Source organism: Perissodus microlepis, chromosome 8 (assembly GCF_051167445.1).
Source record: "Perissodus microlepis isolate ML-2025 ecotype Zambia chromosome 8, ASM5116744v1, whole genome shotgun sequence".
NCBI lineage: Eukaryota > Metazoa > Chordata > Actinopteri > Cichliformes > Cichlidae > Perissodus > Perissodus microlepis.
The window spans coordinates 9044477-9068912 of NC_140468.1; the positions used below are offsets into that span (position 1 = coordinate 9044477).

The 24436-nt window shown below is 39.3% G+C and overlaps 1 protein-coding gene across 1 annotated transcript; it reads right to left on the reverse strand.

The window, feature by feature from the left end:
* Positions 1-1854: 1854 nt before the first annotated feature.
* Positions 1855-24068, reverse strand: LOC146381346 (5-hydroxytryptamine receptor 3C-like). The gene is made up of 12 exons (XM_084937335.1): positions 24032-24068; positions 20965-21030; positions 17003-17062; positions 12510-12673; positions 11877-11921; positions 11634-11743; positions 4013-4182; positions 3732-3889; positions 2808-3018; positions 2563-2736; positions 2340-2410; positions 1855-2102 (listed from the first exon to the last, which is right to left on the reverse strand). The coding sequence occupies exons 1-12, from the start codon at positions 24066-24068 to the stop codon at positions 1878-1880; spliced, it is 1491 nt and encodes a 496-aa protein (XP_084793461.1). The 3' UTR covers positions 1855-1877.
* Between the last annotated feature and the right edge of the window lie 368 nt (positions 24069-24436).

The window sequence follows — 24436 nt, forward strand, 5'->3', positions numbered from 1 at the left end:
GCAAATCTGTAGAAGCCCCTCTACGGTTTTAAAGAGCTGAGAGAGTGCGTAAACAGTCTTCTTGTGATATTATATTCTACTAGGGCTTACTCCAAATAATACTGCAACTTGGCTTTGCAGAACATCAACTTGAATGGCACAGGCTAGGAGTGTCTGTGCTCCCAGTTTGAACATAATCCACATAACCAACTCTGCTGCTCAACCCACTTACAAATGTGGGACCATTTCAGGGGACATAAACAAGCTTTGAGCAGTATAAGATTTATTGCCAAGAAGCAAGAAATAGAAATAATCAAGCATACATTAATTTCCTTATATGTTAAGATATAAGTTTACTAATACAGTGGGATGCAAAAGTTTGGGCAACCTTGTTAATAATCGTTATTTTCCTGTATAAATCGTTGGTTGTTACAATAAAAAATGTCAGTTAAATATATCATATAGGAGACACACACAGTGATATTTCAGAAGTGAAATGAAGTTGATTGGATTTACAGAAAGCGTGCAATAATTATTTAAACAAAATCATGCAGGTGCATAAAGGGGCTGTAGGTTCTGAGAGGCTTGTGGTGAAGCTTACTGAACATTAAACATGTATATATGTCCTAACTATATATTGAAACATTATTTTTGACTGCAAAAAGCAAAGAATAAATGTAATTTAAATTGGACATGAGGTCCACCATAATTACAAGAAAATCACTTAAAGGCTAAGGAGTAGAAATATAAAGCTGTGTGATATGGTCTCATATCGCAATAAAAGCATACATTAAATATAGTGCATTTTCTGTAAATTCAGATATATACGTATAAAAAGTGTGCCGGTCCTGCGGGACAATGCCTGATATGCCAGATTATCAGTCCAGCCCTGGCTACATATATTTTCCATCTGTAAATAATGGGTAAATAATATCGCCATGTGGGAAGTAAAGAAAAAGAAACAGCTTATCTTTAAAGCAAAGATAAATGCTACATAGCTAGCTTAAACAGCTACCACACATAAATCTTACATTTTGTTGACCTGGACATTTACATTGTATAGCCAGAAATGTTCCGGTAGTATTCATTTTCACATTAATGTTGTGCCATAACATAAAGTTGATCAAGTATTTTTTCAGTGTCAGGTAAAAGCAGGGATTTGTGTGATAGGGGCTGTAAGGCAGGGTTAGCTGGGTGTCTCATATGTTGTTGCTAAACTTGATGCTCTTGTGACAGCTTTAAATAAATGCTAGTTAGTGCATCTGATAGCACAGCAACTATCTGGCATTTTGACTAAGTTAAACTCAAAGATGTTCGGCTGGAGGGCAAAGGATCACATTACTGTTTTTACACAGCACAAAATAAAGAATTAAGTATAATATAAAACAATAGACATTTTAAATATCATCATCTGATGTAATTTGTCATACTGCACAACCCTAAATATAAATGTACATTTTAATAATGTTTTAAATGTTGGAATTTTTCTACTGCGATAAGGAGCACTGAAAATAGTCATGAAGACTACTACTCAAGTTTACCTCATAACTGGTTGAAACCAAACCTTTGATGCTGAATTTCACAATTTTGATGCTACACAATATGTGACAAATAACAATGTCATTTCCTTGCAGCTTTTGTTACGCTGGGGCTCTGAAACCACCACAGTAAAGTGGAGCAGAAATCACTGTTAAATATCTGATTTTTTTCTTCAGCTGTGGGTCTGTATTTCTGATGATGCTAAATAGATCACTAAATATAAGAAGTGAACACCTTACCAAACTGTACTCAATGGGACATTTGTTTTCTTCGGACTGATTGAAATGAATGACATTTATGAAAAAAATAAATAATATATAAGTTCTGTCTCTTTTAATGAATTCATATTTTATTTTACTTTAGCTGGTCCACCATGAAACAAGAACTGACAAAAATACAGTGACTGCTGTGACATAAAAAATGAAGTAAGCCCTGTTGATTTTTTTTACCATTCTGGCCCAGTATCCGAACTTCTCTTCCTTCTCGTTACTGCTGAGCAGACTTATTGTTTTCCCAATCTCTCTCAGTTCAGCTGAGACTTGTTCAAGACCAAGGGACACCTCTGTCAGCTTGTCGCTGCTCCTCTGCAAAAGTTTTGTTTTTACATTTTAAAGAAAGTTATCAACAAATTTAGGCCACTGACTGCTACTACATTTGACACAATGGTTTGTTTCCATTGTGACTGAAATAAAAGGGTTTTCTACTAATATACAAACAAACATCTTGATCTCTTTCTCTAAGTAATTTCTCAAATGCAAGCTCAATGATTTTTATACTTCACTTTAAATAAATAACCCTTTAAAGTGTAGCTAAAGTCTCACCCCTTCAGTCACAGATTGTGTTTCATCGGCACTTTCATCACAAACAGATGCACAGTCACTGGATTTTATTCCTGGGAGGATATTAGACAAAATGATTAAGGGTACACAATTAAAATGATATAATTAAATGTCACGTAAATGCTAATGTTAATGTGTGGGTATTTTAACCATAACTAAAGATAAACCTGTTTACATGAGTTTAGATCCACAGGCTTAATCTCACCTCTAACACAGAAGTTGGCTTTGCACCATTTGTCTCCACAATTTACACTCAGGTTTTGCTCTTCATCTGTCTCATTGTGATGGGCTGCAGAGTCTTTCTCAATCAGATACATCATCAAAATAGTCTCCAGGAGGCTGAGCAGCATCAGGGTAAAAATCCCAATGCAGTAGATAGCTGGGGAGAGCAGACTATGTCAGTAATGTAATTTATTAATGCGTTCAGTCAAATAAACCCCAGTTTGTTACCTATAAGTGGAACCTTTTGTGAAGTGCTGGGCAGAATGTCATTCAGAATAAGCTGCAACACTGTGACAGCGAGCAGCACAGTGACCTTGAAGCTGAGTTTCTCGCCTCCAGCATCTGGGATCAGGAAAGAGGCCAAGTCCAGAACCAAGAAGAAGAGCACTGGAGAAATGAAATTGGCAATGTAGAGGACTGACCTCCTTCTCATCGTAATCTGTGCAATAAAAAAAAAAATATATATATATATATATATATATAATAATAATAATAAAGAATTCCTTATTGCCTTTTAGCTGTTGTTGGTTTCTTGTGCTGCCTGTAATTGGGTCTCCTCTAAGAACTTATCAAATATGACCAATAACTTATAATAACATGAAATAATGTTTGTAATACAAGGACAAATGCTTTTCTTTAAAGTTTTATTGGATACAGATGTGTTTTTTTTTTTCCAGCATAGCAGGAGTAAACTTTGATAATCTTCTGTATGGAACAGCAAGTTTACAGTATAAGTCATGATGTGCTGAGGATGTGGTAAAGTCTGCAGGACTTTGTGGCCTTTTCAGATTGTACTTAAAAGAGGGTTAGGAGGATAAAGAAATCTAGTACTTGTCCAATAAATGCTGTGTATGCTTCAGGAGGAAAGAAACCACAAGGAAAACAACTTTTTTGCTGAGTTTTTAAAACCCTTTCAAAACAAACTGCAATTTTGTTTTCATTACAAATGTTATTAAAATGTGGCTAATGACTCAATTTCCACATCTGTGTTTCTGCTTTAACCTCCTAAGACCCAAACTCTTTCATGGCATGCATTTTTAATTTCTCTTTGCTATTTGGAAATCTTTGCAAAATTTAGTATTGTGGTCTAAACCTAAAATGTGATGTCCCAATATGTGGACACCAGGACCTAAGAGGTTAAGAAGTACTTACAGTGTAAATAATTGCAGTTTGATGTGGATACATAATGCTGGATTTTTTTGTGGCTGTCAAGTTCTCGAACGTCCACTCGTACTCGGTCCACATCATGTTGCGTGTCAAAGTTGTCATCGATTCATTGTTTTTGTTGTAAACTAATTGTATTTCATTATCTAAAATGGAATAGAAAAATAAATGTGAGCAGATGAACAAAGGACTATATGTTGTGATATTTCATGGTTTATATATATGAGAGTACGAAAAACACATGTAAGTAGAACTTGATATTGACTCACCAGAATGCATGATAGACTTGAAGGTGATGTTGCACCTTTGAACATCAAAGGGAAATTTGTGGACATGCATCCTGCAGGCGGTTGTCACCACCTGCTCATTTGTGTATTCGACCCTACCATACCAGTGAATTAAGAGATAAGGACTTTTAGTCTCTTTCTCCTTGTCTGTCCTGTATGAGAGCAAATGAAAACAGATTACGGCACAAAATATGGTATGCACATGTAGTGTAGCGCAGGGGTCTCAAACTCCAGTCATCGAGGGCTGGTGTCCTGAAACTTTTCCATGTGTCCCTGCTGCAACACACCTAACGCCACCGGTGGTGTTGTTGTCCACGAACCGTCTAGTAGTGAGTATTTCTGATATTTACTCCAGACCCTTAGCTGTAGAATCAAGAGAGTCAGTTGGGGTTGGCTGCTTTCAACATGGACGATTCGCCTGGTTTCAGCATTCCTGGTCAGGATAGCAGCAATGACGATTGTGATTATGTTATGAACTCAAAGACTGAATTCTGTTCCCTTGAAAATAATAGGGGTCATATTTCTGAACTGTTTAGCTCCAGTACTGAAATCACCAATCAGGAGACACTCAACTCTGATGCCTCCAGTTCTTCCGTTAACGATTATGTTTTTGCTTCTGTTTGTGTTAATTTGGCATCTGACTCTACTGAAAATCCTGTTGATTCAATGTCAAAGACTGTTTCTAGTGGGGGAAGGTGGGGAGTTCTGAATATCATTCCAAAACCCACTGTGCTTTTCAACCAGCAGAGTCCAAAGAGACAGTAATCCCCTCTGAGGCTGTTAACTCTGTTTTTTGCGTGACTGAACTCGCTGCCTAAAATATTTGTAACTTTTTATATTTAAAACAAAATTTTAAATGTTAAATCTAAGTGTTAAATATTACATCTAAATGATAAATGTTAAATCTAAATATTATATTTAAATCTAAATGTTAAATGTTAACTCTAAATGTTACAGGAAACTAAATATTTAGCTAACATGCAAATTTATTGTACGGATCAATGGAAATACCAAAATAAAAGCTTTACGAAAACCTCCTGTGCAAAAGTGTGCCGGTAATGGTCAGATTGTGTCTGCTCTTCCCCGATGGGCACTTCTCACCGCCATAAGCTGTTTCACTTCTTGCCTACCAGCATGTCCAGCGATTTAGCTGAAAACATCGAAGATCCGTTTTGTCGGCCATCCAAAGGTTCAGCAGTAGTTCACCCTCAGCAGCTACAGTCTCCACTTCACAATCGCCACAGCACATGTACAGCTAAATCGCTGGGAAGGGAAGGAGCTGGCCCAAATGGTGGCCGAGCTGGCAGCCACACAGCAGGAGCAGGTGGTGGTGTTGCAATGTCGGCGAGAAGAACTGCAGGACCAGGTCGAGTGCAGCATGCAAAGGATTTGCCGGCTCTGATCCAGTCCTGGTCAGCACCACGGCGATCCCCACTGATGTGCACGGGAGTGGAGAAGGTCTCGTCATTTCCGGCCCCCAGGATGCGACCAGCCAGGATGCAGCCTGTCCCCTCACCCATTCCCACTCCTTATGTGGGAGTGGCTGGTGCTCGGTAAGTGCCTGCACCCATCCCAGCTCCTCGAAAGAGGGCCACGGAGCGGCCACCGTGTCGGCAACCTGCACAGCCAGAGACAGAGGAGGGTCCACATCTGCCAGAGGCGGAGGAGCTGCGCAAGGGGCAGCTCCTGCTGGAGGCGGAGGCCACATGGTTGGCCCCCGGACCATCCCCGGACCAACCTCGTAACTGCCACCACTGAATGAACACATTCGTGTTGCTGGGCAGGGGCCGGGGGTGCCGACGGTCTGGGCCAATCCCCTCTCCTGCTTGCGGGGAGGAGCAGGTTCGGCCGGATGGCTCCCCGGCCTCAGTTGGGCGATAGGTATGTGGCAGGGCGTGGTCAGCGGTCCTGCTGCTGGGGAGGTGAACGCACCTGCAGGGCATCCGCAAATACGCCTCACCGGGTTAAAAGTTTCTGGGTCCTGGATTTCAGTGTTGTTGTTGATGTGAGTTGGGCTGTGAGCTGCAGAGCTGCAGCTGACTGAGCGTGTTTGTAGCAGCAAACTTGATAAGTGTTAATAAAGATGTTGAAAAGCATGTATGTGTGGACAAGTCTGACGTGTCATTATTACTATCACATTGTACTCTATTTATAGTTTTCAATCAGACTCACTACTCTGACATGCAAAACATTACTCCATTGTGACCACAAATAGTAGACAGTTGGTAGTAATGCAGGACAAAGGTGGTTGTTTGTTCATCTGTCTTGGCTCATCTATCCATGGAGGAAAAACAAAGATTTGAAGAGAAACTGAATTTTGGAGACTTGTGATCCATATTCTGTTCCAGCAGCTTTATTTAAATCCCTAAAAGTGGTGACTTCTCTCACAGAGCTCCAGTTCAGTTCCAGTTATATACATTTTCGATCTGGATGGGTAAACAATGCCACCATGGAACAGGTGAAGTACAAGAACTTGTTCATCATTGAAGCAAAGGTAAGCACTACATAGCTAGCTCAAACACATTAAATCTTACAGTTTGTTGACCTGGACATTTACAGTGTGGAAAAGTGCCAGAAAGTCCACACAGAATTAATTTGTCACATTGATGTTGTGTATTGCAAGTAAAGTTATTCAAGTATTTTTCCAATGCCAGGTAAATCATTCCTACAGTTTAAATGAGAAACCCCTAACTGCCTGGGTTACTGTGGAGGAGCAGGGATGGTGCAATTTGGCCTAAGGCAGGGTTAGGAGAGGTGTGTTCATATGTTGATGCCATACTTTACATCCTTCTGGCAGCTATAAATAAACACTAATTAGTGCATCTGACAGCACATAAACTACATCAACTATCTGGCGTTAAACTCAAACAAGTTCAACAAGTAGACGGCAAAGGACCACAGTGCTGTTTTTGCCTGCCAGGTGGGCATGTCCCAGTAGCTTTGACATCAGGTGAAAACTATGGATAGAAAACCCATCTCCATAGAGACTGTGTCAGCTTCCAAAAAGACAAAAAACAAACTAAAAAACAGCAACAAACAACTTAAACATAAACAATCAAAAAGAAAGAACAGTACAGTATCCACATCTGAACCAAAGAGTAAAACAGTGAAATGTGGATTATTAAATATTAGGTCTCTCTCCTCCAAGTCTCTGTTAGTACATGACTTAATAATTGATCAACAAATTGATTTACTCTGCCTTACAGAAACCTGGTTGCAGCAGGATGATTATGTTAGTTTAAATGAATCAACACCCCCGAGTCATTCTAACTACCAGAAACCTCGAAGCACAGGCCGAGGGGGCGGTGTGGCAGCAATTTTTCACACCAGCCTATTAATTAATGAAAGACCAAGACAGACTTTTAATTCATTTGAAAGCCTGATGCTTAACATTGTCCACCCCAGCTGTGAAACTCAGAAACCAGTCTTACTTGTTACCATCTATCGTCCACCTGGGCCTTACACAGAGTTTCTGTCTGATTTCTCAGACTTTATATCTAATTTAGTTCTGAGCTCAAATAAAATAAGTATTGTGGGTGATTTTAACATCCATGTAGATGCTAAAAATGACAGCCTCAACATGGCCATTTAGTCTGTTATTAGACTCAATTGGCTTCTCTCAAAATGTAAAAGAACCCACCCACCACTTTAATCACACTCTAGATCTTGTTTTAACATATGGCATAGAAACTGAACATTTAACAGTGTTTCCTGAAAACCCTCTCCTGTCTGATCATTTCCTGATAACATTTACATTTACAATAATTGATTACACAGCGGTGGAGAGTAGATTTTATCAAAGTAGATGTCTTTCTGAAAGCGCTGTAACTAAGTTTAAGAATATAATCCAGCCACTGTTATCATCTTCAATGCCCTGTACCAACACAGAGCAGAGCAGCTATCTGAATGCTACTCTAACAGAGGTTGATTATCTTGTTAATAATTTCACCTCCTCACTACGTACGACTCTGGATACTGTAGCTCCAGTGAAAACTAAGGTCTCTAATCAGAAGTACCTGACTCCGTGGTATAATTCTCAAACACGTACCCTAAAGCAGATGACTCGTAATCTGGAGAGGAAATGGCGTGTCACAAATTTAGAGGATCATCATTTAGCCTGGAGAAATAGTTTGCTGCTTTATAAGAAAGCCCTCCGCAAAGCCAGAACATCTTACTATTCATCACTGATTGAAGAAAATAAGAACAACCCCAGGTTTCTCTTCAGCACTGTAGCCAGGCTGACAAAGAGTCAGAGCTCTGTTGAGCCAACCATCCCTTTAACGTTAACTAGTAATGACTTCATGAACTTCTTCACAAATAAAATTTTTATCATTAGAGAAAAAATTACCAGTAATCATCCCACAGATGTAATATTATCTACAGCTACTCTTAGTACCATTGATGTTAAGTTAGACTCTTTTTCTCCAATTGATCTTTCTGAGTTAACTTCAATAATTACTTCCTCCAAACCATCAACGTGTCTTTTAGACCCCATTCCTACAAAACTGCTCAAAGAAGTCCTGCCATTGATTAATTCTTCGATCTTAAATATGATCAACCTATCTATAATGGTCGGCTATGTACCACAGGCCTTCAAGCTGGCTGTGGTTAAACCTTTACTCAAAAAGCCATCTCTAGACCCAGCAGTCTTAGCTAATTATAGGCCAATCTCCAACCTTCCTTTCATATCAAAAATCCTTGAAAGAGTAGTTGTCAAACAGCTAACAGATCATCTGCAGAGGAATGGTTTATTTGAAGAGTTTCAGTCAGGTTTCAGAGCTCATCACAGCACAGAAACAGCTTTAGTGAAGGTTACAAATGATCTTCTTATGGCCTCTGACAGTGGACTCATCTCTGTGCTTGTCCTGCTAGACCTCAGTGCAGCGTTCGATACTGTCGACCATAATATCCTATTAGAGCGATTAGAACATGCTGTAGGTATTACAGGTACTGCACTGCAGTGGTTTGTATCATATCTATCTAATAGACTCCAATTTGTGCATGTAAATGGAGAGTCCTCTTCACACACTGAGGTTAATTATGGAGTTCCACAGGGTTCAGTGCTAGGACCAATTCTGTTTACATTATACATGCTTCCCTTAGGCAGCATCATTAGAAGACATAGCATACATTTTCACTGCTATGCAGATGACACCCAGCTCTATCTGTCCATGAAGCCAGATAACACACACCAATTAGTTAAACTGCAGGAATGTCTTAAAGACATAAAGACCTGGATGGCCGCTAACTTTCTGCTTCTTAATTCAGATAAAACTGAGGTTATTGTACTCGGCCCTGAAAATCTTAGAAATATGGTATCTAACCAGATTCTTACTCTGGATGGCATTACCTTGGCCTCCAGTAATGCTGTGAGGAACCTTGGAGTCATTTTTGACCAGGACATGTCCTTCAACGCACATATTAAACAAATATGTAAGACTGCTTTCTTCCATTTGCGCAACATCTCTAAAGTTAGAAATATCCTGTCTCAGAGTGACGCTGAAAAACTAGTTCATGCATTTATTACTTCCAGGCTGGACTACTGTAATTCATTATTATTAGGATGTCCAAAAAACTCACTGAAAAGCCTTCAGCTAATCCAAAATGCTGCAGCAAGAGTACTGACAGGGACTAGAAGGAGAGAGCATATTTCTCCTGTTTTGGCTTCCCTTCATTGGCTTCCTGTTAAATCCAGAATTGAATTCAAAATCCTGCTCCTCACATACAAGGTCTTAAATAATCAGGCCCCATCTTATCTTAATGACCTTGTAGTACCATATCACCCTATTAGAGCACTTCGCTCTCGCTCTGCAGGCCTACTTGTTGTTCCTAGAGTATTTAAAAGTAGAATGGGAGGCAGAGCCTTCAGTTTTCAGGCCCCTCTTCTGTGGAACCAGCTTCCAGTTTGGATTCGGGAGACAGAAACTATCTCTACTTTTAAGATTAGGCTTAAAACTTTCCTTTTTGCTAAAGCATATAGTTAGGGCTGGACCAGGTGACCCTGAATCCTCCCTTAGTTATGCTGCAATAGACGTAGGCTGCCGGGGGATTCCCAAGATACATTGAGTTTTTCCTTTCCAGTCACCTTTCTCACTCACTATGTATTAATAGACCTCTCTGCATTGAATCATATCTGTTATTAACCTCTGTCTCTCTTCCACAGCATGTCTTTTATCCTGTCTTCCTTCTCTCACCCCAACCGGTCGCAGCAGATGGCCGCCCCTCCCTGAGCCTGGTTCTGCCGGAGGTTTCTTCCTGTTAAAAGGGAGTTTTTCCTTCCCACTGTCGCCAAAGTGCTTGCTCATAGGGGGTCATATGATTGTTGGGTTTTTCTCTGTATCTATGAAGCGCCTTGAGGCGACTTTTGTTGTGATTTGGCGCTATATAAATAAAATTGAATTGAATTGAATTGAATTGAATTAAGAATGGGATGTCACTCAAGTTCATGTGTGTCAAGGCAGAAGAGTGAATACTTTTGGCAATATTTTGCATGCATAACCAGTCCGGTGGCGACCTGCTCCACATCAGGTACACCAGCAGCTTATGCAAACCACCTGGTCACACTTTTTCACATGCCTTCAGGAGTACCCATCATTCACACCACACCCATACCTCACTGCTTTGGCAGGAGCCTTGTCTTTCTGTCCTCCTATTCTTCCACATGTCCCTTGAAGACCTGAGGAACAGCCTCTATGTGCTCCTGTCATGACTGTTCCTCTTAGCAGTGCTCCACCCTCTCTTCACTGTACTAGCTCTTCCCCTTTATCCCCTTTTTCACCATGGGTCACACTGATTCCACCAGACTTCCTTTACTCTCATGTGATATCTGACAGTGTATTCCAGATAGGATGGCCACTCAGATGCAGATATTTTGTTACTTAATAGGCTGTTGTTGCACATGGACAAGCACCTTATGTGCTTTAAAAAAAAAATGGGTGCTGAGGCTTAGTGGTAAATGTTTACATAAGTTGAGAACTTCTTGCGAAGTTCTCATGGTCACATTTCATGTTTTGATTTTTAAGCTGCCACTGGCTCTGCTTTTCTGGAAGTAAGAAAACTCACCTACTTGTCCTCCTTTATGCTGTTAGGTCTAGGCGATGCTTATTTGAAAAGGACTGAGGCAAATTGGAAAATTGTTCTGTGGTCAGACAAATTGAAATTGTATATTCTTTTTCTGAAATCATTGACACAGCATAATCTGGACTAAAGAGAACAGGGATAATCTGGGTTGTTGTCAGCACTCAACTCAAAACGCCTGCGTGTGGTATGGAGGTGCATTAATGCTTATGAAACTGACAACTGGGAGGCACTTTACTAAAGCACACTGCAAAATACTTCAAAATAATATTCAACAGACAGACAGCTAGAACATCAAGGTTCTGTGAGGCTGAGATTTCTAAGAGTGGATGATTCTTTGATGAGAAAAGTTTAAAAGCACAATGTCAATATTTAAGTTAGCAGTTGTTAATTCTAACCTTGTCTTGGCTATATTCCTTTTCAGTTTGCAATTCATTTGATAAATTAAAAAATATATACTTAGTCTTCATCATTAGTGACTATATGTGCATCTGTAAGTGTGGGTGCGTTTCCATATAAAATTTACCTTTCTTCAATAGTTAGATCTGGCATCCACAAATTTGCAGTAGGAAATGTTATATTTTCAAGTCCACAGAATTTATCTGGGTCCCAAGATATGAACCAATTCCACCAATGCTACACAGGATGGTGTGAAAGAGAAGAAAAAGATACAAGCAGAGAAAAACAGAAAGAAAGGATTAAAAGAAATGATTATAACACATTTGAATTTCAACAACGGAAAATTGTGTATTTCCAAGAGAGTACTCACATAATGAACCCAAATGAAAGAAACAAGGCTCTGGTCGATTTTCCTCTGTGAGCAAAGAAAACAAACATATTGTTATTTCAGCCAGGCTTCAAAGTTGATTTTCCACATGTGGGGAAGGAAGGGTGAGCAAGTCCCCAAAAATAGTCAAATAAAAGTTATGAAAGATAGGAATAAAAAAATGTGTAAGAATGTGTAAACACTGAAAAAGTGTTTTAAAAGCTTAACACCCTTGATGTGTTGCACAGTTTAACACGTTGTGTGTGTTATTTTCAGAATCTACTTTTATGATACAGCATAAACAAAAGTGGAGGCAGTACACTACAATGTTGACTGAATGTGGACGACAACATTTTCCAGTGGAAAAAGCTAATGATTTGTTTGTTTGTTTGTTTGTTTTAGAAGGGGACGTTTTCAGATAAAAGAAAAAGAAACAAATATTCTGTCAGGTTTAATTAAAAAGAAAATACAGAAAGGTTAAAAAACTAAACAGTAAGGAAACTAATAGTCACACTGAAAACAAATCATGGAAAACAGAATTCAGAAGTCCAAAAAACACAAAACATTGGGTCAAAGACCCAGAACAATGACCTATTCATTATTTGAAAGGCAGCAACATTAGCCAGAACAACTTACCACATCTAAGATGGCTTCAACTGCCATAATATGGCGTACCCATGTAACTTCACTGTACTTTTCCACAGGCCTTGTCATAATGTACATGTCCTTGTCTTGGGTCAAGTTCAGGTGGTTTATAATGTCAACATATCTGCACATTTTAGGACTATTCTCTTCATTTTCTGAAATGATATAAAGACACATTGTCAATGAATATAAAAATGGTATAAAAACGCTAACTTTCATGCTCATCTTAAGCGCATCATAACTTTGTTTGGCCAGGATGACCTACAAAGTCATGTTAGTGCGAGACCTGAGAGACACGATGATGAAGCTGGAAAAAATGTTAAGATGTTTGTATTTTGTAGATCTCAATGTCTTATCTTTGATATTCAGGAAGTTTAGACATTTCAATCCAATAATAGTCTAACGTTGTTAGGATAGTCTATCATCATGTCATGTTCTATCCAGTTAATTTAAATAAACAATAACTGTGATCCAAGGAAATCTCTTCTATACTGTTACTTCTTGTTTTGCTTTCAATGTTAATGTAATCTTATGTCACATTGTGTGTTATATTTCAAGCCTTTCCTCCTTTTCCTTGTGTTATTTTCTATTTTTTTTTCTAATTTGCACTTTTCTGTCTCATCTGTCCTTTTGTCTGTGACCAGGAATCAAATGTCAATATGGCACAGTTCTCAATTTCTAAGAAGAACCTGGAAAAGTAGAAAAAAAAAAAACTTCACAGAAGATCTAAGAAGGAGGATTTTAAAATTACACACTCTGTGAAGGTTTCTTGGAGCCATTTGTAAATAACAGCAAAAGTAAGTAGTAGGTAAAGAAAACCCAAATTGTCTCCAATAGATGAGGGGAACTTGGTTACTGTGTTCTCAAACCCAATAATCACTGAGGCTCAAGCCTGCCATAAACTGCAAACTGCTGAAACACCAACATCATTGTCCACTATGAAGTGAGTTTTACATCACAATAGACAAAGAAAATGCCAACCAAGAAAGAACGCTCTGCTTGTGACTAAAAATAACACTTTTAAGCTCAACTGAAATTGCAGTTGCTCATATGGACAATCTGTCTGTGAAGGTTCTAAGTCATCCAGGTCATCGTAATCTAAGGAGCTTAGAAAGAAAACCGTCTGGACTTCTTTAAGTTGTTTGAAGACGTTTCACCTCTCATCCAATAAGCTTCTTCAGTTCTAGGATCAAATGGTGGAGAGTCCCAGATTTAAGCCCTGTGGGAGTATCCCCCCGAGAGGGACACAATCATTAGGGGGTCTTTTCGTCCCTCTCGGGGGTCTGACTATATAATTCTGACCCCTTTGGAAATTAAAGAAACCTGTGCACCCAGCTCTTGTTTATTAAAGTCATTAAAGATGTATGCTGTACAATCATTCCACCCTGGAAAAAGAACAGCTAAAATAAATTATTCAAAGCTTAAAATTATAATGACACTCATGATTAGTATATGTACATGGGATGATTTTTACAGAATTATATTCTGAGCACATTTTAGATATGTGACTCTGTATTGTGAATTAAACATACTGGCAAAGAAAACACATTTATAAATTTAAATAATTTCTGTTAACCTTGAAGAGATTGTTGTATACCTTTGGATTTGCTGGACTGTTGATCATCTTGTTGTTCAATAGTGGAGGCATTTTCCCCTAACAGAAAAGACAATACATCATTTGTTTGATGTTTTACTCAAATCTGTATGTTTCCTAAAATAAAGAAAACATACTGAACTCCTGCTTTAAATATCCATCAATCCATCCATCCATTTTCTTCTGCTTATCCGGGGCCGGGTTGCGGGGGCAGCAGCCCAAGCAGATGAAACCCAGCCCCCTGGGTCTGCCCCGGGGCCTCCTCCTGGTGGGACATGCCCGGAACACCTCACCCAGGAGGCATCCTTGTCAGATGCCTGAACCACCTCATCTGGCTCCTTTCGATGTGGAGGAGCAGCGGCTCTACTATGAGCCCCTTCCGAATGGCCCAACTTCTCACCCTATCTCTAAGGGAGAGGCCAGCCACCCTTCGGAGGAAGCCCATTTCTGCCGCTTGTATCCGCGATCTCGTTCTTTCAGTCACTACCCACAGCTCATGGCCTAAGGTGAGGGTAGGGACATAGATTGACCGGTAAATTGAGAGCTTCGCTTTTACACTCAGCTCTGTCTTCACCACAACAGACGGGTACAGCGTCCGCATCACTGCAGCCGCCGCACCAATCTGTCTGTCGATCTCCCACTCCCTTCTCCCGTCACTCGTGAACAAGACCCCGAGATACTTAAACTCCCCCACTTGGGGCAGGAACTCGTCCCTGACCCGGAGTGGGCACTCCACCTTTTTCCGGCTGAGGACCATGGCCTCAGATTTGGAGGTGCTGATTCTTATTCCCACCTCTTCACACTTGGCTGCGAACCGCTCCAAGGCGAGCTGGAGGCCATCACCCAATGAAGCCAACAGAATCACATGATCCGCAAAAAGCAGAGATGAGATTTTGAGACCAGAGATGGCCAGTAACGCGTTACTTGTAACGCGTTACTGGTAACGCGTTACTTGTAACGCGTTACTTGTAACGCGTTACTGTAATCTGATTACTTTTTTCAAGTAACGAGTAAAGTAAGGGATTACTATTGCAAAAACGGTAATTAGATTACTGTTACTTTCCCGTAGGAACGCTGCGTTACTGCGTTACTAAAACCGTGATTTTTTTGCGAGAATGTCTCATGACAGTGACATAAGCGAGTGCGACATTTGTGACAACAGCTGTCTGCAGATCAACAATGGATCATATATTGAGTGCGGGAGAGAGTATGAGCATGCAGCGTTTAAAGCGTGGAAGTACTGACCTTACTTTGAGTTTGATTCCATAAAAAGTGACAAAAACATTAGTGTCCGTTGTGCGTGGGAAGAAAACTTCTTTTTACACCGAAAAAAACCCCCTAAACAAGCTCCGAGTGCGCAACGATGTAATGGGAAATTCACAGAGAAACTCGCGGATTCTTCCACTGACCGCTGCGCCACACCTGCACCAGGGTAAACCTCCGCCTACCCAACTCCTGCTTTACAGGTGAAAATAGAGCAACAGGACTGCTAGTCTTTGATTTTACTTACTTTCTGCTGTGTTTTACTTGCATCTATTTGAAAGACTGAGTGTAAACACAAAAAATATTTTATTTTATGTGCTGGAATGTGGAGAAAATAGGTTTAAATGTTAAACTAATTTCTTCAAGTCAGAGAATGGTGCATATAATTTAATTTTTGCTTGATGCATAAAGTTAAAAGATTAAAACGGATAAAACAAGTTTTTTTTTTTTAAAAAAAAGAGACTTTTCTATTTGATTACATTTTGTATGATGGATTATGCAGAAAAAGTAGAATTGTGCTGAAAGATCTATCACTTTATCACCTATTCAGGTTGTAAATCGTGTTTTTAAAAAGTAACTAAGTAACTAAGTAATTAATTACTTTTGAAAATAAGTAATCAGTAAAGTAACGGGATTACTTTTTTGGGGAAGTAATCAGTAATTAGTTACTGATTACTTTTTTCAAGTAACTTGACCAACACTGTTTGAGACCACCCAGGTTAAAGCCTTCCGCCACTTGGCTACGCCTAGAAATTCTGTCCATAAAAATTATGAACGGAATCGGTGACAAAGAGCAGCCCTGGCGGAGCCCATCACCCACCAGGAACGAGTCCGACTTACTGCCGGCTATGCGGACCAAGCTCTTGCAACAGTTGTATAAGGACTGAATGGCCCGTAGCAATGGGCCAGACACCCCATACTCCCGGAGCACCCCCCACAGGACCCCCCGAGGGACACGGTCAAATGCCTTCTCCAAGTCCACAAAACACATGTAGACTGGCTGGGCAAACTCCCATGCACCCTCAAGTATCCTTGAGAGGATGAAATGCTGATCCAGTGTTCCACAACCAGGACGATGCTTTAAATATTTTAATTTTTTTATTGATACAGTATATAATGAAGTTGGGATCGAAAGCAATGATATGATGATCTTGGAAAAGCAAAATGTGTTTGGAACAACAGTGCATTCAGATCATAATTCTGATTGCATAAGCTGCCAGAGGGGATCTTAAAAAGAAAAAAAACTGAACCGTGGTCATCTCTATAAAGGACTTACTGTTGAACTGTTGTTGCAATATTTCACAGTAAATTAAGTCGCTGTTACATTTAGAGATTCTGTGCCTGACTCCTGCTTTTTCCAAGCTGCACCTTGACAAAACCCTGCTTATCAATATAGTTGCATAAAATTATAGCTATCTTCTCATAATATCCCATTAACTCATCTCACAATTCCCCTTCATTACAAATATTGATAAATTGTAGCCCCCAAATTTTTTTACAGAATTTTATTTAAAGCACTTCAGTTTCTTAGATTCTAAGACTTGATTAAACAATACAGTGGCAGAAAAAAACATTTTAAAATGTATAAACTGAAGTTCTGTGAACTGTTGAAGTGTTTGTTCATTACCTCTGGTAAAGGTCTCATTGAACATCTGTTGAACAAGCTCTATGCTGGAGGCATTTCCCCCTAGCAGAAAAAAGTACATTCAGTTCAATTTTATTTATACAGCACCAAATCACAACAGTCACCTCAATGTATTTTATGTTGTAAGGTATTGACACTACAATAATATAGAGAAAACCCCAACAATCAGATGACTGCCTTTGAGCAAGCACTTGGTAAGGCAGCAGTGGTAAGGAAAAACTCCTTTTCTGTCATGGCCCCCGTGTCTCACTGGCTGGTTCGGTGTTAGGCAACATGTTTATTTTTGTTTTGTTTTGTTCTCTCCTCTGTCTCTGCTCTTGCCGCTGGCCCACGCACCTGTGCTAATCATCACACCTGCCACTGATCTTCTGCAATTCTGAGCACTATTTAGAATGGCCGTTCTGTCCTACTCGTCGCTGGATTGTTGAGTAGCCTACGTTAGTCTACTCGGTCAAGCAGTATCTAAAACTGTGTGTTTACAAGTCAGTTTCTGATCGTGTTTCTTTGTAAATAGATTTTCCCTGGACCTGCTCCTGTAACCCTGTGTGATTGTTCCCGGGAGCAACTGAGTGGCGAAGCGTGCAGAGACATGAGTGACTGAAGAGGAGAGTGGTTTCAGAGAAGTGGGACATGTGTGTGGACATTCCCTTTTCCCTGTCACAACAGGTTAGGGGTGACGGAAGGAAGACAAGACAAAAGACACACTGCCATCAATAAATGCACAGTGGTGTATAAACATATAATAAAGGAATAAACGCTCATAAACATCCTGTCTGGATTAGGTGACCCTAAGTCCTTCCAACGTTATGCTGCTATAAGTCTATGCTGCTGGGGGTTTCACATGCCACAGTATAAAACAACATATTTTTGAAATTCAGGGATCTCGGTCTATATGGTTAGGAGGCATAACCATTGTGAATCTATTTCAAATACAACCAGGAACAGCCCTAAAAAAAACCTACAAAATTACCTCCAGCAGGCTACAGCATCATGTGCATGTGTTTCTGAACTGTCAGGAAGAGACTTCATGCACATTACATGAACTCCTTGAGTGATTCCAATGGTCAAATGAAGGTCTCCTGACTCTTTACATCTATGATATGTGCTCAGTGCAAGTTGTGCCAATTGTCAATTAATTAACCAACATCACTTTAACAAAATTAGAAATGCTTGCTTCAGAGCCTCATTTTTAATTGCTTCAATTTCTCCCTTCTTGTGACTTTTATTTTGTATACAAGGACCTGAGATGTGAGGAGAGGAGTTGAAGAGGAATCAGGAATGTACAAACTGGAAAATAAGAAAGGAAGCAAGTCATTTTTTTTACGGTTGGGATCAGAGCCGTCACAAAGCTTAAGTTAACTAAGCACCAACTTACGGCAGCCAAGAGCAAATAACTTCCTAAAACATTTTTTCATTAATCATGATTTTATATTTTTTTAATTGATTTTGCATGTGTGAGTTATGATTTGGATATTATGGTATATATGGATATGAATATATTATGGGGAATTTTTTTGTGTCTGTATAATACTGAGCTTTAATTTTTATTAAAGTGATTCTCAGTACTGTCGGTCACTGTGGCAGGGTGTAGTGTCAGGAGAGGCTGGTTGTCACAGCTGGCAACCATAATTTAATCATGCCCACCCTATGGCATTTTCAAATATATACGCTTTGGAGAGCGTTTTCCTTAACGAAAACGCCGTCTCAGCGAGGAAGGAAAGCCAAAAAAGAGAGAAAAAGATGGACATGGCCTTAAGGTTTTCCCCGCATGCCAGATCTCACTTCAACCCTTGACTTTACTCATTTTCCTTTTTCACACCTTGGCTCATGTAATGAGACGCATGATCAATAATGGGTAAATGATCTTAAGGGAGAACTCCCACAACAGACCTGGGACTCTCCACCATTTGGTTTTAGAATTATAGAAGCTTCTCGGATGAAAGGTGAACCACCTTCAAGAATCTTACAGAATTTCAGTAGCTTTTCTTTCCAAGCACCTTAAAAAACTTTTATGATTGTGTTATAAGGATGAGCTTTGAAGTGGGCACAGGTAGTGTTAAAAGCTAACCTTGAACTGTCTTTTGAGGAGTTTATCAAGTTTAAGACCAAGACGTTTTCAACAAAGGATCCAACCCTAACACAGCGTCTTATCAGCTAATAAAGTGAGTTCAGCCCAGGATTCAAGGAGGCTTTCCGTAAAAAGGGAAAGACCATCCCTGAATCGAAGAGGAGGCATAAGGGTACATCTTTCACCATCTTACAATGCTGTTATTGCAGCCATTTCTCAAGTCTGTGAATGGTACTGATCAGTTGTCTTTGATCAGTGGTTGTTGATCAATGTCATGAACATTTGCATATTAATGACCAAGAAATTGACCTCACAATTCATTGTTGGCCCATGGTGTTAGTTTCAGTCATTATGCAGATGTACTGTTTATAAGGTTGAGGAAAACTGCATTTAGCTGAGACTAAAGAAGTCATTTGGATAAGTGATGAAACTTGAAAACGCTACATCCAAATGAACATAATCAACTTTTTGGGAGTCCTCCATGAAGTTTTCCATCCCTGAGAGAGTGAGTCAGAAGAGAGTGGCGAGCAACCCACCATGCAGCTCGGTTAGGCTCGTCTGTCCATTGGTAAGACACAGATACCTAACTTCTGATGAGTGTTTCTACTGTGGAATGAGATGAAGTTTTGTCGAACTGCCTCGTGTGCCAGCAGGTTAAGCCCAGGAGTAACTTTAGAGATACTGGCAGGCACAATAAATGATGACATATGTAAAATGTAAGAAGTAGAGTTGGACCGATCCGATATTACTTATCGGTATCGGTCCATCTCTAGTAAGAAGTGCAAGTTTCATGTCCAATCTGTTTTCCTTGTGGGTTTCATGAATAAGAAGGGTCAATTAAGGGCAGAGCCAGCCAAGGTCCAACCATTGGTTGAGTGAGTTCCTCCCAAAAGCAAACAACTTCAACACTTTTTGGGCTTTGCTCCTTTTTACAAACGACTTATTATTGGTGAGTATTTGGATTTTTGCGAGATTGCCTTGCTGTTCACCCACTTAGCTCCTCAAGGTTGCCTTTCACTGGGATAACTCGTTTTGACAAAGCTTCGACACCCTGAAACAATGCTTTGCTTCTACTATGATCCTGGTTCATCCTGAGGAACCATCCTGGGCTCTCATTTTTTACTCAGTTTAGCTTTACCATAACCCAGGGGTGGGCAACTCCAGGCCTCAAAGGACGGTGTCCTGCAGGTTTTAGATGTGTCCTTGATCCAACACAGCTGATTCAAATGGCTAAATTATCTCCTCAACATGTCTTGAAGTTCTCCAGAGAGGTAATGAACTAATCATTTGATTCAGGTGTGTTGACCCAGGGTGATATCTAAAACCTGCAGGACACCAGCAGGTTTTAGAAAAACCAGGTTCTCTCAATGTGAAGCCTAATACTTTGTCTTGAAAATTCTCTTCCGATGAGCCTGTGAAGGAGGAGACCATTTTGCTTCCCTCATGTGTAATCCGATCCCTCACCTGGGAGATTAAGTCACTCATCCGGGATGTCCAGCAAGCAGAGCCAGACTAGGAAATGGACCACCTAACTGTAACTATCTAACTTATCTGCCATTAAAGGTGAGGTTTTCAGTACTCTTGAGGACTGCAGATGATCCGGTTCCCCTTGATCAATCTCTGTCTGCCTCTGGCTCCTGGGAGCCATTATTTTGGATTCCCACCCTTATTTTCAAGTACATTTTGTGACACACACACATACACCCTCCCCACTTGTCACTCTCTCCATCTCTCTCTCACACACACATTAACATGAACGCACGCACACCACATAAAGATTGTTGATTTATGTACCTGTCCATTTTCACATTTTTGTGTTCCAGGTGCTGCATATTTTTGTTTTTTTAAAATACGTTTTGAAGTGTTTTTTCATTACCTCTGGTAATAGTCTCATTGAGTGTCTGTTGGTCATCTTGCAGCTCTACGCTGGAGGCATTTCCCCCTGACAGAAAAAAGTACATTCAATTCAGTTTTATTTATATAGCACCAAATCACAGAACAACAGTCACCTCAATGGACTTTAAATAATGACCCTACAATAATATAGAGAAAACCCCAACAATCAGGTGAGCAAACACTTGGTGACACTGGTAAGGAAAAACTCTCTTTTAACAGGAAGAAACCTCTGGCAGAGCCAGGCTCAGGATGGGGGAGCCATCTGTCACAACTGGTTAGGGGTGAGGGGAGGAAGATAAGACAAAAGACAAACTGCATTTCTTCTACAGAGTAGTATATAAACACATAGTGATGAAAAAAGGGAGGGTGAAGAAAGAAAACACTCATAGACATCCTGTCAAGATCAGGTGACCCTGAATCCTTCACATCATTTTGCTGCAAAGGGCCTATGCTGCTGGGGATTTCACATGACACACTAAATTTAGAGATATTCTGCAAATTCAAGAAAGCAGTCCTACATATTTGTTTTATATGTGCACTTAAGAACATATCCTTCAATCAGCTCAGCAGCAGCACAAGGATCTGCTACAGTACTTTGCCCCTACACAGGTTGAATGTAGACTATAATATAAAGTAGCTAGCTAATTTGCTAAGTACAGAGTTGTTTTTGTGAGACACTGAATCAACCTAGGGACAGTCTACCTCAGCATTATGTGTAGAAAAAGACAAACAAACAAACAAAAAAAACTGTCATATACATTTAATGTTTAGTCTGATTATCTCATAAAGATTTGCTGTAGTATGATATAATGATTTGATAAGGGACTAGTTGTGTTTTGACAAATGCATACAATTAAAACATTCGAGCAATTTTTAGCTGTTCCTCTCACAGATTTCATTCTCATTACAAGCAAAAACACTCAGTGTAAGTGTTTTTTATTTTCAAGTGTAATATGACATTTAACATGTGTAGCTATTCTGTCTTATTTTATCTTCATGAGATAAAGATTTATAGGTGTATCAATGCTTAGTAATCAGTATTATTAACAGTAATAAAGGGCCCGATGCTTGGTTGGGATAAAAGATTCTTTAGGAAGGAAAGGAAACATTCCTTTTTTCAGCAAATGATCACTTCAGTGAGAAATGAAAATATGATGGGACAGGATGAAAATTAATTTCAATGTGCCAAACATTTAATTTTCATTTTCCTATTTATAATTGCTGCTTTGGTGCTGAAGATATTTTTCATGACTTGTTATTTTAGATGCATGAAACAACATAGTAAAATCATGTTGGGCACAATTTAAAATGCAGTTTTGATAGTGCTTTTGAAGAATGTAGTTTAGCGCAAACCTATTGAATAATTTTTATATCATAACCTAAGCATGAGGAAAAACATAATCCAGAGAGAATCAACGTTTGAAAGTTTGGGGGGTGGAGCCCAAATGAGGACAGGTTACTGATGTTATTGGTCACTTTGAAAGACACTTCAGGCTACATCATTAAACTGAGTCACACTGCAGCAGCGTTGTCTTAATTTGGAAAAAAAAGATTGCCGAATTAATAATTAACAATTATTGTTTGCTGTGTAACAGTGGAAATCCTGGCAACAATCACTGGATTACATTACTGCTGAAGAAACTGTTTAAATCAAAGGATTCTAAGGCAAGTTCTGAAGCCTCTGCACTGCTGTCCCTGTATTTTAAAGCTTTTGGGATTTAAAAAATAAAACATTTAAACAGCAAAATTTAAACCTGCCAACAAAAAGTTGCTCAATCTGCAGCAAGGACATGTTACAGCACATACTGTTATGTTTTTGCTCGCAAGTTATTGTTCCCCTAAAAAGCTCCAGGGGATGAGGGAAAGTAACAAAAGGTTTCCAGGTTGAAAAAAGGAGACAGGGAGGTAAAATGGTTAAATTAACAGGTTTTATTAATGTTTCTATTAATAAAAGAAAGAAAACAACAAAACTGTTGATAAACTGAAAATAAGCCAAAAAGGGTCGGTACCCAAACACACTCCTCTCTGCAGAGAAGGAGCAATTAATCACCACACACACCGCTCACTAGCTGCAACCCAACAAGGCTTTCTGGCACTAGAGCTCACTTTTCACTGGCCTTAAGTATTCTTAATTGCTGATGGGAGTCAGCTGTACAAAAAAGCTGGCTCCTAAGGCAGGAGATATGGCAGAAGACACCCACAAAAGGTCAATTTCAGGAGGAGGGCCTGCTAGGGCCGCAACAGTTATGAAATAAAAATAATTCCATGTAAGTGCACTTGAATTCTCTGCACATCACTTATGATCAATATAAAGAAATGGAGGTAGGAGGGTCATTCATTCTTAACTTTACAAAATGCAAGAAAGAACGATCATTCCCCTCTGACCACTGCAGAATTTCCTGAACACTTCTTTTTTTTCTCTTGAATACCTCTTAATAGGAATTAAGCATAACTTAATCTCTGTCTGTAGTTGTCATTAGGAATTAGTATTTGGATGTCCAATCATCCACAGCAGATTTAGAGGGCTGTAGAAACCACAATTTTGTAGGCAGGAAACAGATATTGCTTTTTATATACAAAGTGTATAATACAAAATCTTTACAAATATCAAAATCAGCTAAATGGCTAAATCTTGGACACAAAACACACACACATACACTACAAAAATTTGCAGGTACATAGATGACCAATCTTAATAAACTTTTCTAGAGCAAGAACGTTTCTTTTATTATATCCAAAACTTGTAATGCTCCGCTTTCTGGTTTCTCCTTATCTTTCATTTTTACAATTTAATTGTAAAAATGAACATTACATCACTTTTCTGAAATACGCATATTTGTATTGTGTTGGAAGCAGAGCAAGATTTTATAATTCAATTTATAATCCCTTGTGCCCACGAGAGATAGTACCCTGAATGATGGCAGCACATAATATACATGTTGCAATCATCTTTTCTTCTTAACCAGAAAAAAAATCCTTAAATGGTAAAGCAGCAGAAATTATAACGTGTATGAATTTTTAAAAATTTAAAAATTAAATGCACTTACCCATGAAGAAGAGCAGGAAGAAGAAACCTATAATCATTGTGGCTTTGAAAGATCAGTGAGGATCATCGCTCTCTCTGTGGGAAGGAGATGATTTCTGCTCTATTAATGTAATGGCCTAGAAGAGGGCAGGGCAAATATAAAGACCAATCGTGGTTTTATCCCAATATCAATCCTAAGACCAGTGTCTTAGGCAATAGACAGAGCAATTAAACTAAGTGAAAAATTTAAATGCTACAGTTAAAAAGCTTGTGACCAGCATTGCATCATGTATCACACATACATAAGTGTCACAGTGGGGCCAAAAGTCTGACAAATCACAGGTTTGAAAATATAATATGAAGACAATTTTGTATAAAAACAAAAGTTAAATCATAAAATTTGGTTTGTCACAATTTATATGCAAAT

Bases quoted from the DNA above. Each gene is read 5' to 3' on its own strand.
- LOC146381346 (XM_084937335.1), bottom strand. From the start codon at position 24,068: ATGATTATAGGTTTCTTCTTCCTGCTCTTCTTCATGG. The intron at 21,031-24,031 runs GTAAGTGCATTT...TTTTTCTGTCAG, and splicing joins CTTCCTGCTCTTCTTCATGG to GGGGAAATGCCTCCAGCGTA. The intron at 2,103-2,339 runs GTGAGACTTTAG...AAACTTTTGCAG, and splicing joins CACAATCTGTGACTGAAGGG to AGGAGCAGCGACAAGCTGAC.